Source organism: Taeniopygia guttata, chromosome 2, assembly GCF_048771995.1.
Source record: "Taeniopygia guttata chromosome 2, bTaeGut7.mat, whole genome shotgun sequence".
NCBI classification, from domain to species: Eukaryota; Metazoa; Chordata; class Aves; order Passeriformes; family Estrildidae; genus Taeniopygia; species Taeniopygia guttata.
In genome coordinates, this window is record NC_133026.1 from 82,063,489 (window position 1) to 82,082,207 (window position 18,719).

The window sequence follows — 18,719 nt, forward strand, 5'->3', positions numbered from 1 at the left end:
AATAAAATGCTTTCAGTAGGAGGGGACTTTAAGGATGACATAGTTCCAACCCCTCTGTCATGGGGCCACCTTCTGCTAGATCAGGTTGCTCAGAGCCCTCCCCATCCAGCCTGGCCTTGAACACTTCCAGGCTTGGGGCATTCACAGCTTCTCTGGGCAACCTGTTCTCATCTAAACCTACTCTCTTACAGTTTAAAGCCATTCCCTCTTGTCCTACTGGTATATGCCCTTGTAGAAAGTCTGTCCCCAGCTTTTTTGTAGGCCCCCTTCAGCCCACAGTAAGATCTGGAAGGTGCTATAAGGTCTGTCTGGAGCTTTCTTTTCTCCAGGTTGAACAACCCCAACTCTTTCAGCTTGTCTTCATACACAATAATGCGTATAGGGTTATATATAATTACATACACATATAAAAAAATGTATATGAAAACCCTGCCATTCAGGCTAAATATTAGGAATATTCTCTTCTCTCTAATGCTGTCAAAAAAAAGGGGCAGCATGGGTGTTTCCTTTATTGTCCTACTCAAGGATAGACATAAATAAGACATTTACTATCTCTATTCTGTTATGGTTTCTTTCAACCTATGAATTCACCCTGTCATTGTTTGCCTATCTTTTGAATTCTAGACTGTCAGTTCCTCTGCTTTTTCTCCTTGTGCACTTTACCCTTCTCACTGTTAATCATGCTTCTTCTTCTGACTGCTTCATACATTTTCCACTTATCTGCCTTCCTATTGTAATATTTCCTGTGCTGATGCTGAGTAATGTCTCTGATCCAGGATTTGTCTGTCACCACTCTTATCATAGGAGGTCATCACCTATCATTTTTAAAAGATTATATCTTCAAGTGAATGCTGAAAAATTAAGGATGGAAAATTGTGTTGAATGTTTTATAGCATTATTACCTGAGAAATTCAGATGTTTTTATTAAATCTAGATAGCATGCAGTTTCTAGGTCATGCTGTCCTTCTGACTGTTCTCTCAAACATAAGGATATAGCATTATCCCTACATTCTCTATTAATGGATGAAGATCTGAATTCCTCCAAAGGTTGACTTTTTTAGAAACCAGGTTTTGATTGAGGTATATGTTCCTCCTGGATCCATAGATGAAGTAAAAATGAAGAGACTATTAAGCTTTTTTCAGATTCTTTTAAATGTACGACTCCTGTCCAAATGCTTATGCTCTATTTAACATGGTTCTTGAAATAGTCACAGTATCAAGGAGAAAAGAACTGGATAAGATGTTGCTAAATGAGAGATTAATATCTATTATGATGTCTGAAGTAGAGTAATTCCCTTGTATTTGTGGGAGTAGTTATGGAAACATAAGAAAAGGTTTGATGGTGTGGGCTCTTTCTAGAACTTTGCTAGAATTTGTTATATTTTTATTCCTTTGAAATTGAAGTAAAGAGTAGCTAAGGGCTTGTAAAAGCCACTGAAACATGAACCGCACTTCCACAAGTTCACACTAAAATTTCTGTATTTTTTAAACTTCTTCTTTTTTTTTTTTTTTTTTTTTTTTTTTAATACAAAGAGGATTTACTCTTCTAGGATATGCAAGTGACAACAAACCTTTATGTACTGATAATTAAAACTAAGCAAGTCCTATTTATTTTCTCATCTTAGAAACTACAGTGAACAAGATGCTTAACAGCTCAGCAAGTAAACAGATTGACCTGTTGACACAGCTTGTTGTAAATATCTCTTCCTGTGTGTTACTGGACCGTTTCCAGCCTTTTGACTCTATAGAGAAATTAGAGGAGAAGGCTCATGAACTCATGCAGCAAAATAATCTTTTGGCTAGTAAGTAACTCATGTAAAATGTATTTTTACAGAAAATTTTGGACTTTGTTGTCTGTGTTTATTGATAAGCTAGGTAAAGGTTACACAGTTTTAACATGTGCATTTAAATCACATATAATGCAGTCAACAAAAAGGACATTTTAATGCTCTAATTTAAGCTGGAAAGACTAATTATATTGTTTTACCTGTGGAATGGCAAAATGAAGCCTTGGAGTCTCTTATTTCTATCAAAATGTTTAAAAGAATGATCATAAATATTTGAAGAAGAAAAAGATAAAAAAATGTGGAATACTGAGGAAACTTGACAAGATGACAAGATGATTAGTTTACATCCTTTCAAAATTTATTTTTTATATTCCTGACTTTTCAAAAAGGAGGAAAGAAAGGGGTTTTGTTAAGATTTTCTCTTAAACCAACACTCAGAGTAATTAGCTTTTTTATTCAGAGTAAATAAGTTCTTAAGGAATTTCTTTTCTTCCCTGGTATTATACTTTTTCTCTTTTTCCTGCATTATGTGCTTATTGCTGAGAATCAATTAATTTTACAAAAGCCTTTAAGAGGCAAGAATATTTTCCTTAACATACACACTTGATTTGCAGAAAATGCTGTAGATTGCATATACTGTTTCCAGAAGAGAGGCCCCCTAAGTCTATACGAAGTGTTCTACAACATTTTCCCACTGCCTTTTTGGGCTTTTTTTGTTCCTCTTATGCCTATAATTGTACAACACAAGACATGAGAAAGCATTTATAAAGAAGGAAACTATTCTGGAATCTCATGCTTGTTTTGTGATCTGCACAGTACCCTGGCAATTTCCACCCTCTATCAATATGAAACAAACAGGCTATACCTTGAGACAAGGAAAATTGCTCAGGAGTACTTTGGAGAAGGCAGGCTGTTTGTCTCTTTAAGGAAAGAAATGGACTGATAAGTCTTGGCCTTCAGGAAACTGAATTATCAAATTATAGTTTCATTTTTCTTCCACTTACCTAGGGAAGGGTCATATGCTAATATAAGTCAAGTATTTTTCAGTACTCTGGCCTTATTATCTCCCCACATTATTAGAGAGCAAGAAGATGGCGTTCTAAGGAACATAATGTGTCCAACATGTCAATGTTACATGCTCTAATGTAGGCATACATTCCTTTCCATAGAAAGAATAAAAGAATAGAAAGATGTTAAACTGGAATAGAATTTTCTTTCTCTTTTTTTTTTTTTTTTTTTTTTTTTTTTTTTGTGGTCTTGAGAGCCTTCATAGCTCTGACATGGAATGTCTTAGAAAATCAACTGTTTGTGTAAATGGGAAAAATGAGGTTGGCTGGTTGAAAGAAATCAGGTTTGCAGTAAAGTATTCTGTATTTTATTATCTTTCACAGAACCAGATGGTAGGTAAGATAACTCTCCCTTTTCCCAAGGAAGAAAAGGGCAACACTTAACATTTATCTGGAAGTCCTAAAAGGTCTGGATCCTATAAAAAAAAGAACACAAGCAGTTTCATGTATTTGGCATCATCTTTACAGCTACATGTTTAGCTTTCATCTCTTTGGTTGGGGTTTCATTTCCTTTATACAGAGCTAGAGAAAACAAACATGCAAATTCTACTGTACCAAAGTAGAAGTTCTGCAATTGACTTGAAGATTAATATCAGAATAAATTTTAGTGGGTTGGTACTGTTTACTTTGTCATCTACTTATGAAAGCTGTTATGCTTTGATGCACAAATTTTATGGCTGTTGCTTTTACTGTGCAACTGATTATCAGTCCCCCAAACAGGGCTAAATGTGGATGCAAAGAGAAAACTGCAGCTCAAAAAAAGACAAATCACCTCAGATAAAAATGATTTTTATGAACCCATTTATCATGTGAATCATCTTTTACATTTCATATTCATGAATGTGAAAAATGTATCTCTGAAACATGCCATTTTTGGGCTTGGATTCAAGAAGGTTTGGAGGCTTGCCCTGATAGATTAATGCATCCTATATCACATGGTAATTAGCCATGAGTTAGCTATGGAAATAGCATAAATTATATAAGCTTAGTTATGAAGCTTCCTTTCTTCTTTTGTCAGGTATCATCTTCAGTACACCAGAGGACAAGAAGCAAGATTCTTTCAATCTCCTTCCAAGACACATTTCATATACAATTAGAACCAGTGTTCTCTACAGCATGAGAACAGATTTGCTTAAAAATCCAACATGGAAATCCCATCCCCACAAGTTGCCAGCTGATGGGTTTAAATACAACCATGTATTTATTCCTCTTCAAGACATGATTGAAAGGGCAATTATTTCAGCACAGACTGGGACAGACACCTCAGAGACAGCAATTCAGGTGCAAGCCATGCCTTACCCTTGCCATACCAGTGACCTGTAAGTAAAATTTCAGCTTTTTAATTTGATGTATAGTCTTTGTTAGATTAGTTCTAGAGAAGCTGATATCCTACTAGGTTCCCACTTTTCAGTGAGTGAATGTATATCTCTGCACAGGCTTAAACAAGTACATCCAATACCAGAGTATTGCAGCATAGTAAATATCGTCCAAGAGCTGTGTTTAACATAACATGTTGCACAGTGTTTGTAGGCAAATGGCCCCTTACAAAATGTTTGAAGACATAGTGTGGAGTAGTCCTCTGGACAGAGGCTGTGTTAACATAGTGTGCATTTATCTTAAATTACTGTAATTGATTCCTTTTAAATCCTTAATTGTCCTGTACACAAACTGTAAATTGGTGCCTTGAAAGGTGAAGTTGATGAAGCAAAAGTGTAGGGTTTTTCTCTGTAAAACCATCAAAACATCCCAACTATTAAATTTTAAAATTACTCAGTGGTAATAAATCTGTTAAAGTGGAGTGAAAACTGACTGGGTCATGCTATTCTTTGTTGTCCAACTAGATTTCTTTGCCATTGACACAAATCTGAATTTTGTTTGACTTTGAATGGAGCCCCAAAGTGTAATTATATCTGTTTTATGGTTTAAAATATTATAATATGTAATAATAAAATAATAATATTGTACCAATACATGCATTTAGCTTGTTACATAAAAAAGAATTCTAACCAGAACAGGTATAAATCTTATTGTTCATGTCAGATCTTATTTTTTGAATATTTTGAGAACAGTTCCAGTACACTCTTCTAGAAAATAGTTTACCTTTGTGGGCTGACAACTCTTCATATTTGTTCTTTTATAGATTCTTGAATAACATAGGGTTTTTTTTCCCACTTATGATGATGTTAACATGGATGGTTTCAGTTGCTGGTATGGTTCGTAAGCTGGTTTATGAAAGAGAAATTAATCTTGAAGAGGTAAGAGGCAGATTAACCTCTGAAAAGAAAATTTATTAATTTAGGTGCACTGAAATACAAAAGTTGTGAGGTACTTTTAAGTACTCATAATCCAGATGGCTTTGTTTTCACTTGTTTCCTCTAGGCAGTAGGCTCTAGTTCTGGCTGCCAGCTTAGTTTCAAAACATTGTTTGAGCATCAGTATGCAAATATTGTCTATGAGAGAAAAAGCAACTAGCAAAAGTTGAAGTTGGAAAGTGTTATTTGGGAGACCTTGTGGTTAGAATGATTTTTGTTTTGGATTCTTTTTCATATTTTGCTCTATGTAGTCTGTAATGATAAAACTACCTAAAATAAGTTAAGAATTTGTTACAAATTTGTTATGAACTGTGTAATTATCAGAAATAAAAGGGAATTTTTATACCAACAAAAGCTGAAACAATTATTTGCTTCTATCAACAGCTAGTCTTCACAGGTGCTAAGCATTTGGAAGGACAGGGTCCTTATGATACATTTTCTATAGGAATAAATGCACTTTTTGAAGAATTACACTGATTTCACTGTATCAGCAGAATTACTGCTTGAGTAATATTTTTAATTTGGGGAATTATTAAGGAATTATCTCCTTTCTCTAATCTTTCTGTTGTAAGGTAAACTTTTTTAGTGCTCCCAAATATTAAATCAACTTAATGTTAATTTTGATGATCTTATGAAAACTGCTTCAAAGGTTTTATTAGATTGTATCTAAAAAGCATAGTTTTAGAAAAAAAGGGATGTACTTCATACCTGGCTAATTATTTGCCTGATAATACATAAAGGTAACAAACTGTATGCCTCTTTCAGAAGAGTAACAGGCTGAGAAAGAAAATGTATATATGTATACAAAATTGTATATAAAATTGCTGTGTATATTCTCAGTACTTTTTAGACTGTAAAAAGGCAAAATCCTAGCTGGAAGAACTGGCAGTTTCAGTTTTTGAAACCTATGCAAAAGAGAGTTTTGCTGAGCATGGTGATTACTTGTGATCATGTGTGATGATCTTAGAGACTGCCCTGCTCAATAACGTGTCTGATCTAGGAGAGAGCACAGCACAAGAACAAAGAAACAAGAAATTTAAGGGGAAGATGACATCCATAAGGAAATTGGCAGTATCTTAGTGACAAAATGTTTTGTTTAAAACAGAAAAACAAAAAGAAAGTTTGTTTCCTAACTTTAACTCTCTGCTCTGTTGTCTTGCAGTATATGAGGACAATGGGTGTGTATCCAGCCATTCATTTCTTTGCTTGGTTTTTGGAGAATGTCATTGTGCTCACAGTAAGCAGCTGTGCTCTGGCCACCATTTTAAAAGCAAGTGCTATCTTTGCTTATAGCAATGGCTTCCTTGTCTTCCTTTTTCTCCTGGAATTTGGAGTTACAGTCATTATGTTAAGCTATTTTTTGGGAGCATTTTTCAGCAGTGCCGATACAGCAGCTCTGTGTGCCAGCCTTGTCTATATGATCAGCTTTTTACCCTACATAGTTTTGTTGGTATTGCAGAACCAGTTGAGTTTCACCAACCAGATTATAATGGTAAATATTTCTTCTTTTCTAATTTTTTTCCTCCAACTATGCTGTGAATTTCTATAGTTTCAAAACTTCAGACCATAATGTATTTATTTTTTCCCATGTTGCTGTTTGCTTTTGTGATCATTGGAAATAAATCACGCTAATAAATCTCCAACTGAGAAAATATTTAGAAGCTAGAAAGGAAAGAAAAATAAATTTTCAGGGCAATTTTATAAACCCACAGAAAATATCAGGAAGTTGCATTCCTCATACTCATGAGTTCTCTTAATGTCTTGACCTCAAAATTTTTGTAACATTAGTGTATTTTCAAGATCACCTGATGACATGCCACTTCTCCAAGTCATTATTTGCTTGGAAAAAAACCTAGTGATTGATTTTCTGTTAATATAATAGGGGAATAGATCCAAAATTTGTTCAACCATGCAATCTTACTTATGTGTTTCTTTGGTGTAGGTTCTTTCAGGTCCTTCACTGTTCTATGTATTCCATAAGTTGTTTTGTTTTATACATTTGTCCTAAAATACTACATCCCTGAATGTGACATCAAGTATCACCGTCATATAAAGAAAACCATATTTCACACATTTTGGCTTCACTATTTCAAAATAACTCTCTAAATTAAGCTGGTGGAATAATTCATATACCTTTAAAAAAATGCAAATTTTTTCAGTGTCATTTGGCCAGATAAAATAATACTTTCCCATATTATTAACTAGGTCAGTTGAGCTCTTGTTAGGTGGAGCAAATACTGCTAAGGTTTGTGAGGGAGTATGGTTAAAACATAAAATGGAATAGCAACCATTAGCCTATGTGGAGGGGTAAAAATAAGGTCTATTAAGTTTGAGCTTGATTTTATCATCACAATATATTTTATTTCATGGAACTTGTTAACAGAATGTTTTTATTTGTTGTTCACATACTCTTTCTCCTCTGATATTGTAGTGTCTTCTTTCTACAACTGCCTTTGGGCAAGGAATATTTTTCATTACATATTTTGAGAGCCAAGAAATAGGTAAGCTCTTTGGTTAGGAGAAAAGCTTTGTAATTATTATTTCAAAAACATTGAAAAAGTTTTTCAATCTGTTCTGAAACTCTCTCTAATAAATTAATAAGCTAGATCAAGTTCAGGTATATAAGGGGATATAATCTCTTTTTTTTTTTACTATTATAGCAAGACCAATATTGATGACTGTGGATGTTTCAAACTATTGAAAAAGTGTCATATGGTAGAACAGTTTATAAGAGTAAAAGAGACAATTGCAGAATATATTACATACATTTCCCACTAGTCACTTCATCAAAATGACTTATCTTTACTGAAGGATGGGCAAAATGTGTTTTGGAAAAAACTACTTACCTTGACAATTGTGGAAAAAGTATTGTAGAAACAATATCATGATCCATTGTACTGCAAAGAAAGTGGCATTTTTAGTTAAATGTAATATTTTTAATAAATTTACAACTTTGTTACTTTTGTTTTCTGTTTAGCAGTATGGTAGTTTTCTGTAGCACTAGTGTTTGCGCCTTTTTTTTCCTTTCTTTCTTCTGCAGTGCAATAATTTTATGAAGCAATTATTCAGTGAGTTCATTTATGTTTACCTCTGAATGCAGTCAATGTACACAATGCTTCTTGGTTAGAATTCACAGATTTAAATCTTCAGATTTAGCATTTTAGAAATGATATTAAACTTTGTATAATCCTTTTCTTTATATCAGCAGAATGGCTTAAGGCCTGATTCATTGGTCAGTGCCCCATTTTGTCAGTGTTGTAGTTCTTTTCCTTTTGCCAAATTAGGGGGCCAGCTAAAACTTGATAAACAACCCTTTCTACAACATCTTCTCTATATTTTCCCAGCAGCAGTGCCACCTGCTGTTCTAAATACAGGCTTGTAGAGGCATAGAAATTTTTTCTGTTCATTAGGATTACTGTTATTAACTATGATTTGTCTTGTGCCAGTGCTTTAATACCCAGAAGTGTGTGGTGTTGATGTGTTTGTGATCTTTAATGCTGTGCTGATTTAGCTTTGACCTTTAAAAATATCATTATTATTACTACCAGGAATTCAGTGGGATAATGTGCACCAGTCAACAGCACAAGGAGGATACATGACCTTTGGATGGATGTGCTGGATGATGTTCTTTGACTCCATTTTATATTTTGTAGGTGGCTGGTATTTCAGCAATATTATTCCTGGTAAGATCATGGGCTTGTTCTTATTTCATGTTTTTGAAGAAGTTATTTAATATTATTCATCCATTAATATCTTCACAATGTAAACATTCAGCCACCATAGGAAACATTGTGTCATTGTCTTTCTTGTTTTTATGCAAATAAACCAAAATATGTATTTTTCTGAGTTATAGTTCTGTTGTGCAAAACTGTCTGACTTTCTTTAGGCACTGGGAAAAAATATCTTCCTAAATATATAAATACTGACTAGTGCTAACACATGGACTAGAATTTGTAGCCAGGCATGAAATATCTTTTGTTTGCTGATGGGTAGGCCAAATGTTTGATAGAATTAGGAGTTTATTGGATCTTCACAGTAAGAGAGCCTAATCTCATAGCAAAACTTCCTGGGAAAATGGTGAATCTCCTGTCAGTACCTGGGCTGAAACCCACGAACAGCAGCGTGTTTTCAGATAAAAAACTTCAGACAGCACAGTAACTGTATCTTGTTCTCAGTCAGTCTACAGTTCAGTGTACAGAGAAAACAAATTAATTTTCAAGTATATTTTCAGAAAGTAGTGGTGTGTTTATTTAGATTTTTTAATGAACCAAGTTTTATAGGTCTTACTGAGTTGGTTGATGTATTTATAATCATAGCCTCATGCCTCACTGTAGTTTTACCTTTCCTCTGATGATTTACCTTTCACCTGATTTGCACGTCACTTTTTCTTCTGGCTACTTTGTATTTCTTTTTTTTTTTTTATTAAATCAAAATTAATTTTACCTTGAAAGATAGGGGTGGATGGAATATGCAACTGAATTTTAATAACTTTATCTTCAATTAACACTTGTCCTTCAGTCAATATAATGACACTCCAAACAGAGAGTGTGTGTATTGTGTAATGGGTAAGTAATGCCTGAAAAAATCAGGCACTGCCAAAGATTAGTTTGTATATAAGAGTGTGTTTTTGCACTTTTTGTTTATGTGCCACAATAAGTGTTTCTTTTGGTGGCTGATTTGTTTGCATTTTGCAGATATTAATGGAAGAATTGGTGCAATGGACTATTTTTATAATAAAAAAATAGGCTCTTTCTCTTGGCAGGCTGTTTGATGCATTTTCTTCCCTATGGGTACCAGATTATATTAGATCTATTAAAAGCTGATTTGGAGACAGGATAAAGCATAACTGAGGCTTGATTATTTTATGAAGGACCTGGTTTTATGACCAAATTACTTTTTTACACTTTATTAAAATATTTAAGTAGAGAAAAGTATTTGGGCTAATTAAAGGGCCTAACCAGCTTATTGTAAGCAACAATAGGACATTTTTAGTCTACAAACAGATGAAAAACTACTATAAATTTTTCAACAGTTTCCATCATAATTCTAATATAGGAAAATTTGGATTGAAGAACCGGTGGTGTTTTCCCTTTACTGTTTCCTACTGGAAGAGCCTGTGTGGTACAGAGAGAAGCAAGAGACATTATCTGAATTCTAGTATGTTTTTCTTCAGTAAAAACTTCCAAGAAAAAGGTTTGTAGTAATAGAATTTGAACTTTTTTTTTTCTGAATGGTATGCTAGTCACAGTCAATGTGCTTTTGTCATTGCTTGGTCCTGTATTATATGTTTAGATCTTATCCCTTTCTCTCTTTCATTATGGAGTATATACTATGAATATCTGTTACGTTTTGCTACCCCCATAATGATTGATTCATTCTGTGAAAACTGCTATTGTACAGAAATATTTAAGAAAACTCTTTGAAAGATGTAAAATAAATATCTCTTGGGTTCATCCTGTCCACTGTATTTTCACTTTGCCTTGTTTGGATCTTTTGAAATTCACTGAACTCTTTCATACTCTTACTGAATCTGAAACGTGTTGGACTTTATTAGCTTTTAAAAATTTTGCTTCTTGTTTCAGTGGAAAAATTAACTTTGTTCATTTCTTTCCCTTCTGTTTCTAATTTCCTTCTTCTATAATCACTGTTCTTTCTGTCTCTGCTTCTTAGCCTTTTGTATAAAAAGCTGTTATTGTAACTAATTTTTTATCAGCCTCCAGATAATTTCACTGCTCTTCTATGTATGTTCACTTGCTTACAATTAATTAAATTTTATTTTTTAACTTTTTTTCCCCCTCTCCATGGGGGATGTTCACACATTTAGTTAGGTTTTGGAAATGAAGGAGTATTCACCTGTATTCCCTCTTGGGCCTTAGAACAACATGATGGGGTGTTGTGCTTCTTTTGGGAGTTGCAATATCTTAGAAATGATCCAGTTGTCTGTAGCATAGGTGAAGAAGCTGAACAACTCAGCAGTTTTACATGCAGGTGTCTCCTAGATTGGAGCAGATTTCAAAACATCTTGAGGTTCATTTTAAACACTCATGGGAAAACTATTTGTATGAATTTTATCTGAATTTCTGCAATTTGGAACAACTCCATTTTATTAAGACAATTGCATTTTGTCCTTACATAAAATGAAGATTTTCAGTGTTTCTCTCTGGGTTCACCACATAATCTGCAGAAAACAAAGACATAAACCTCTTTGCGTGACCAGTTTTAGAGTGGTTTCTGGCTCAAATTAATTCAGTGATTTCCTCATGTCATGTGGTTGATAGCAAATTGCCTGTGTGTGAATGCTAAAACTGTCTGCAGCAAAGGCGCTTGCTGTCCTTTAAAAGAATTGTGTGCAATTGTACTGACAATGGGATAAATGCAGCCATGAAGGATTTTCTAGGACAGCACAATGACTTGCTTCCAGGCAGTTTCTTTACTTGGTCCATACAGCCCAGGTAAGGGCTGGTCCCAGCGGCACAGAGAACATTTAGGAAATCAGAGGTGTATAAGGGAGGAGCTGAGAGTGTAGGTCCTACCAGCTGGAGCTAAAACCATAGCGGGGCTGGCAGTGACCAGGGTGCTGTGTACCCACTTGGAGCTCCGCTTTGGAGAAGTCCCAGGGTAATCAGTTTAGTGCTTGGAAGTAACTTGGAGCTCTCCCTCTGAGTCTTTCCTGAGCTAGATTGTATGAGGCCCCTCTGCGCTTGAATGATTTTTTGTTAATTTAAAGGATGCAAATTTAGGAAACAGCAGAAAGGTACCTGGAAGAAAGCTGCATGGCTAGGAGAACTCAGTACTGTCCCGGCTGCTGGGAGTACCTAGCTAGCAATGACCTCAACTTTGGAAAAATTTTTGCCAGAAGCTTAAAATTGAGTGTGAAAGCAGCAAAATATTTTCTTCATTCACAGTGTAAACAAACCAATCTTTGAAATAATTATGTATTTTTTAATTTCAGATTTGATTCATACAATTCAAGCTTTTTATGTATAGGATAGTTTTCTCTTCTTGTAACATTTGCATTTTATTTACATAAAAAATATTGCAAAGAATGTAACTATAGACCATAAATATCTTATGTATACACATATTCATAAGAACAATTTTTCTCATAATTCTCAGGCATAAAAGTTTGTTTCTTTGGATTAACATTCCAATCTGGCTTGTCTTTGCTTAAAAATAAACCAACTCACTGTCAGATCTCTAAGTAGTAATAAGTCAATAAAATAGTAAACACGAATAAGGTAATGGGGCTGCTGGTAGACTGTGCTCATGTTTGGAAAGTAGTGCAAACCTGACATGGAAAGGAAGGCAGCTTCATTGGTGTCAACTGGCATCTCAGTTTCCTGAGGATGTTACCTCACAGCTAGAAGATTGTTAGATATCTGCTCGCCTTGAGCACCTTGAGTTATGCTTAGACTGGGCTGCTGCCCTGAATCATTTTAGAGATCTGCTTTGCTTAGTTGACTGAAGAGAATTGAGAAGATTAACTGCCTGTAAACGTATATCAATCTTGTGTGCCTGAAACTGGATGACATATGTGGAGTAGCTTACACAGTTAGAATTTTCTAATGCTTATGGGTATAAAAAATGATTCAAGTAATGTTGTTATAAGTATTTTTTTTACTAGAAATAGAATATAGCAACTATTTTATGGCATTATAAAGACATATGTAGACATGCACATAACTTGGTGTCGCAAATGGGCCAAATTCTTAGCAAATATTAATTGTCATGGTATCTTTAATTTCAGTGTAGTTTGTGTCAGGTCATTCAATCTGAACATCTGTTCTAGGCTTTGGTAAATGGTAGGAGAAGTTAAATTATTTTGTTATTCCTTTTATGCACAAATACACATTTAGATTCAGCAACCAGCTTGTTCTGCTACTCTTCCCGCTGCAGACACATCACCTCAGAGCTGGAAAGTCCCTTGCACTGAAGGAGCCACCGGTGGTGTCGTGCTGCTGTCCCTCACCAAAGAGCACGTGGATGGTCAGAAGGCCGCTGTTAAAGATCTCAGCCTCACTTTCCATAAGGGCCAGATAACAGCGCTCTTGGGACCTAATGGAGCTGGAAAGACAACAGTTATGTAAGCCCAACTTTTACTGCTGTTTCTGTCCCCTCTGATCTCTGCTATTCTTTTTCAGTTTAAAATTATGTGAACTATTTGCTCTGCTTCCCCCCGCACCCCCCCCCCCAATAAATATTTGATAAACTCCTCAAAGCACATGGAAAGTGAAGGTTGTATATCTATGATGAAAGGAATGTAATGAATAGAGAACTGATCCTCTGTGCCACTTAAACCATGATATGATATCTCAGGAACAGCTTAAGTAGGACTTGGGCATGTCTGGTGGTGGAGTTGAATACATCTTGAAAGTGTGTTCTTTTTTGGCAACCTATCATATGGAGAGTATGGAGTTTTATGGTGGTTTTGCCCCTAGAAGTTGCAGGGGACTTCTTTCTTGGCAGTTGACCAGAAATGAAAGTAATAAAATGAAAAATGACCTTTAAAAATGTCTCAACTAAGAAGTTTATGTTTCTACCTTTCTGTTAGCTATAATCAGCTTTCATCAAGCCAGTGACACAGGATGAGACCAACTGGGAAATACTCCTCACAGAATACCCATGTGAAGAAGGAAACAATCACCTGTTAGATTTGGTTGGGAAAAAAATATTGATTTTGCTCTGGAAGAAGGGAAATGAAGAACTCTTGAGATCATGTTCAAAAAACAAAACAAAAAATCTACCAACAAACCAATTAAAAAAAAAACAACAAAAAAAAAAACCCCCCAAAAAAACAAACCTAAAAAGCCACCAAAAGCAAAAAGTAGCTAAACCCAAACCATTAGTGACATCTCTATAACTATCCTCGACTGAATTGGTGTTACCCTAAGGATGCTAAACCATTCCTCAGGATATCTAAGTGAAGAGCTAATTGCATGTTGTCTTACTGGATTCTTTTTTTCTTTTCTTATATCAGATCCCTGTTGACTGGTCTGTATCCACCGAGCTCTGGTACCATTATTGTTGATGGGAAGGACATACGGACTGAGCTGGCTGCCATCAGGACAGAGCTGGGTGTTTGTCCCCAGTACGATGTCCTGCTCAGCATGCTGACAGTGCGAGAGCATCTCCTGCTTTACGGGTCAGTGAAGGCACCAGGCTGGACAAAAGAACAGTTGAATGAGCGAGTCAGTAGGTAAGTTTTCCTTCCTTTACTTGAAATCTGTCAAGTAAATTGGTGATGATTGTTGCAAGCCACCCAAAAAAAGAAAAAAAAAAGAGAAAATGCAAAACTTTCAAGAAAAAAAAATAATGGAAACTGCAGGGTTTTGTGAGTTTTTGTCGCATTTCATGCTCTGAAATCATGACTGGAAAATAGATTTCCTAGTGTCTAACTATTCCTCGAATATATTTGTAGTGGGAACTGTCACTGTTTAAAAACCTGGTATACAAAACCATCAAATAATGATGTTTTCACTGGAGTGGAGGTGGTTAGCCTTGTAGAAATTGCAGGTGTTCTGCCTCATGCTGTCTGCCTTACCCTTATCTCTATCCTTGCTGAAGAAGCAGATAGAAAGAAAACTGCTGTACTTGTTTTTAAACAAATCAACATAATTGCTTTATATATTTGTGATCCTGTATTCCTTTACCTGCAGCAGAAGGAAAGTTAGAAAACCAGAAAATCCAGGTAAAGGCAGTGATTGCTACAATATTTTTAAATAAGCCACCTCATTTTCCTTTGCCAAATCCTGCTTTGAAATGTTTTTAATAAATGAAGAGGTTTACGAATGAAAAAAACAATAGCAAAAATAAGTCAGAGCTCTGACACGAACTCAGAGGCTTTGCCACTTGTCAGGTTAAAAATATTTGCTAGTGATTTTGTGCTGACACAAAAGTGTCCTTGCTTTTTCCTAGAGTATATTAAACTTATATTAAACTTATATTAAACTTAAAATTAGAGTATAGTAAACAGTACAAGCTGAGATCTGGTTCATTAATAGCAAACTGCATTTATTCTACTTCAGACACAAAAGGTATGCTTTTCAAACAGTGTGGCAGTGTAAAGTGTTCATGTTTACCATCTGATTCATGCTAGACTCTATGAAGGGCTGGGCATTTCCATGCTTCAGTGGAAACAAATGTCAAGTTGATGGGACTTCTCCTTAAGTGTACAATCAGGCAGAGACATTTGTGGCAAAGTGGCTTTCTTTGTTGGCTATCATAAAAGCCTGTTAGTTTCAAATTTCGATCTGAATGGACTCAGGCGTGGACACTGTTCTCTCCAGAAACAACAGAAGGAATTGTCTAGAACTACAGAGACAAAACAAACTTAGTAAATGGTTTAAAATTGACACGAAATAATATTCTGTATTTTCAAGTATTTAACTGCTGAACTGTAGTTCTAGCAGCAGCCTGTCATACTAATGGCACGTGAAAACTCTCAGAGCTCTGCAGGCCATTCTACGAAAAAAAATTATTTTTAAAGGCAACAAATGCTTTAAAACACTTCAAAGAAATTAGAAAAGCAACAAAAGAATGAAGCAAAACCTCTTTACTAATTAAAAAAGTGGGCTTCTAATGAGAAATTCTCTCAGAGTAAATGGCATCGCCTCTTCACTCAGACTGCATATTCACTGAAATTCACTAAGGAGTTTAGCTTAGGACTGTAGAACCTTCTATGTCTTCCTTGCCAAGCTGATAGCAGCTGAAAGCTCTTAGGTCACTGACTGTATGCTCAGTGTGATGAAAAATAAGTTAAAGGTCTTAGAGTATTGACTTTATTAATCGTGTTTCCATACCATTTTCACATGCAAGAGCAAGGGCTGAATTGGAAACATCTGTAAGATATCTCCCAGTCCTTAACATAGGAATTAGATTAGATTTGCTTAGATAGTAATATTCTACCCAGGGATCTCTAATCAGTTTATTTCATGAAACTAGCAGCCTTTATCATTATTTAAAGGGGCTATAATCTGTAGTTTACTGAAGCTGTTGGACAAACTAGTATTAATTTTATTATCTTTAAAATATTCCTTTACCATATTATTTAAAACCTGTGCATCTGAGGATGATAAGCATTTATGCATTGTAGGTAGAGATTTTTTTTTTCCTATTTGTTTTTGATACCAAAGTATATAATCAGACAGAGGTAGTGATTTTATTGCTTTCCATTCACAGTGACTTTTCAGTACTTGTTCTCTGAGTGGACAGAATGTGACTAGAATGTCCACTTCAAAATTGGTCCTGTTTCTGTATTCCTATTCAGAGCTCTGGAAGATGTGCATTTATCCCAACATCAATACAAACCTGTTGGAGCCCTTTCTGGAGGAATGAAAAGGAGTCTGTCAATTGCCATCTCCTTTATTGGAAACTCAAAGACAGTTGTTCTGGATGAGCCTACGAGTGGAGTAGATCCATGTTCTCGCCGTAGTATCTGGGATGTTCTTCTGAAGTACAAAGCTGGTACAAAGTTTATGCACATAATTTGCTTCTTCTTTTCTTTTCTGGTTTTCTTTTATTTCACTGAATTTAATCTGAATAGTCCAAGTGTAGTCAAAATATTATCAGAAGCTAAATACATTAATTTCTGAGGAAACATTAAGTTGACTTGGTAACTTTAAGGCAAGTCAAATGGCATTACAAGAATTATCTGCTATTGTACAGAAAGACTTAGTTTGAAGTCCTGTGCTAAAGTTTCTCCCCTCTCTTCAGCTTCTCAAAATTACTATCTGGTTTTCATTTCCCATTTTGCATATACCTGTATATATATGCTCACATACTTATAATGAAAATATATTCATCAGTCAGTCTGCTACACTAATTCTAAAACTGATTGTGGGGAGCAAACTCTTCAGCTAGTGAGCACTCAATTAGCTGTAATAACTCACATTGAATTATCCATTGAAAGAGACTCTGATGTTATGTCATTTTAAGGAATTTCTTAAGCTTTTAAAACAGCTGGAGGTTCTAAAGCCTTAATACTGTTTGCTATGTATAAAGCAGGGCAAAGTAACTTTAGAAATAAATCTAACTCAATTTCTTGTTCTGACAGCATATTTTGTTTGAATCCTGTAGTTAAGATTTTAAAGAGTTCTGAAAATGTTTCCCTAAGGCTAAAGGACCCTTGTAAGGGGTTTGTCTAGAAACCAGGTTTTGTAGACATGTACCAATCTTTGTCATGCAGGTTGCACACTGATCTTTACCACTCACCATCTTGACGAGGCCGAGGTGCTCAGTGATCGCATTGCCATCCTGCAGCGTGGCCAGCTGAGGTGCTGTGGTTCTCCCTCTTACCTGAGGGAGACATATGGCCAAGGACACAGTCTAACACTCATAAAAAAGGTAAATTAAGAATGTTCTGTACTGAACTGGACAGTGCCTGCCGGGTATATTTTAAAGAAGATGTATGTCCTTGCCAGGAAGTAATACGTTTAATAATATAATTTTTGGAAAACCAGCAAAACATGTTTTTATCAGCTTTCTTGGTTGTTTTGTCTGGGTGGTATTATTATTGCTATTTAGATGAACAAAATGGCATCTTTAAAAATGGTGAATATTAGTATTTAGCTGAAAATGGGCTTGTATCACTGTCCTTTATTCCTGGGAGGTAGTCTCTGTATCTCAGCTGTGATGCATCTTCATCAGTAGAATTTTTCCTGCATGAATTCTAATATTAAGACAAATATTTCTGGTAATATGTAATTTTTTTCTGCATGATTATCTTTCTTTCTTTATAGCCCTCTGTGATTGAAATCCAGGACCCTAAGCACATTGTTCAGGTCACTTCTCTGGTACAGACCCACATTCCAGAAGCCTTCTTGAAAGATAATAGTGGGACTGAGCTGACCTATGTGATCCCAGAAAGGGCAGATAAGACCTCTTTTAAAGGTCTTTTCCAAGCTTTAGACCAAAGCCTTCAGCATCTACATGTGATTGGCTATGGCATTTCTGACACAACTTTGGAAGAGGTACTTGTAGTTTTTCTGTGTAATGACATTTTCTTAGTTAGAGATTCTTGATTGTATGATTGTATCTTTTATATTGCACAATTTCTTGTGAGAAACATATTAAAAAAAAAAAAAAAAAGTGAGCAAACAAACAAAACCTCCCAAACCAGGTAAAATCTATACCATATAGTTTTGCTTTGTGGTAATCTCAGCACCCACTCTACTATGGCATATTTTTTTATTTTAACAATCTAATGTGAAGACTGATGAACTGTGTAACCCTTAATTTTTTTTTCTGCATTAACTTAAGGGAAATGTAATGTGTCATTGACTTTATGAGAAGCAGCATTGTCCTAGGTTCATCACATCGGAACAAGCTTTGGGTTTTCAAGTCTGGTGATTCAGCTCAGGTGGCTCTTTGGACTGAAAAAAAATGCTAAGAATACATTCCAAATTACTAGTTCTGAAGCTTAGGACTTAGCCAAACTGTGTGATGAAATACGTAAAGAATATTTCCTGTGTGTACCGGGAGAGAAAGTCTTTGATATATGTATACATCAACATATACACACACATATAGGTACATGTGTGTGTGTATATACTAAA

At 35.2% G+C, this 18,719-nt stretch overlaps 1 protein-coding gene across 1 annotated transcript in view; it reads left to right on the forward strand.

The window, feature by feature from the left end:
* ABCA13 (ATP binding cassette subfamily A member 13) overlaps positions 1-18,719 on the forward strand; it is a 139,559-nt gene that overhangs the window by 24,051 nt on the left and 96,789 nt on the right. The window contains exons 11-22 of the mRNA XM_072924352.1: positions 1,635-1,802; positions 3,873-4,173; positions 4,995-5,109; positions 6,329-6,658; positions 7,598-7,667; positions 8,715-8,849; positions 10,222-10,359; positions 13,063-13,249; positions 14,144-14,362; positions 16,433-16,629; positions 17,351-17,508; positions 17,904-18,134. Coding sequence (XP_072780453.1) covers positions 1,635-1,802; positions 3,873-4,173; positions 4,995-5,109; positions 6,329-6,658; positions 7,598-7,667; positions 8,715-8,849; positions 10,222-10,359; positions 13,063-13,249; positions 14,144-14,362; positions 16,433-16,629; positions 17,351-17,508; positions 17,904-18,134 — 2,249 coding nt within the window. The remainder of the gene's footprint in view (positions 1-1,634; positions 1,803-3,872; positions 4,174-4,994; positions 5,110-6,328; positions 6,659-7,597; positions 7,668-8,714; positions 8,850-10,221; positions 10,360-13,062; positions 13,250-14,143; positions 14,363-16,432; positions 16,630-17,350; positions 17,509-17,903; positions 18,135-18,719) is intronic.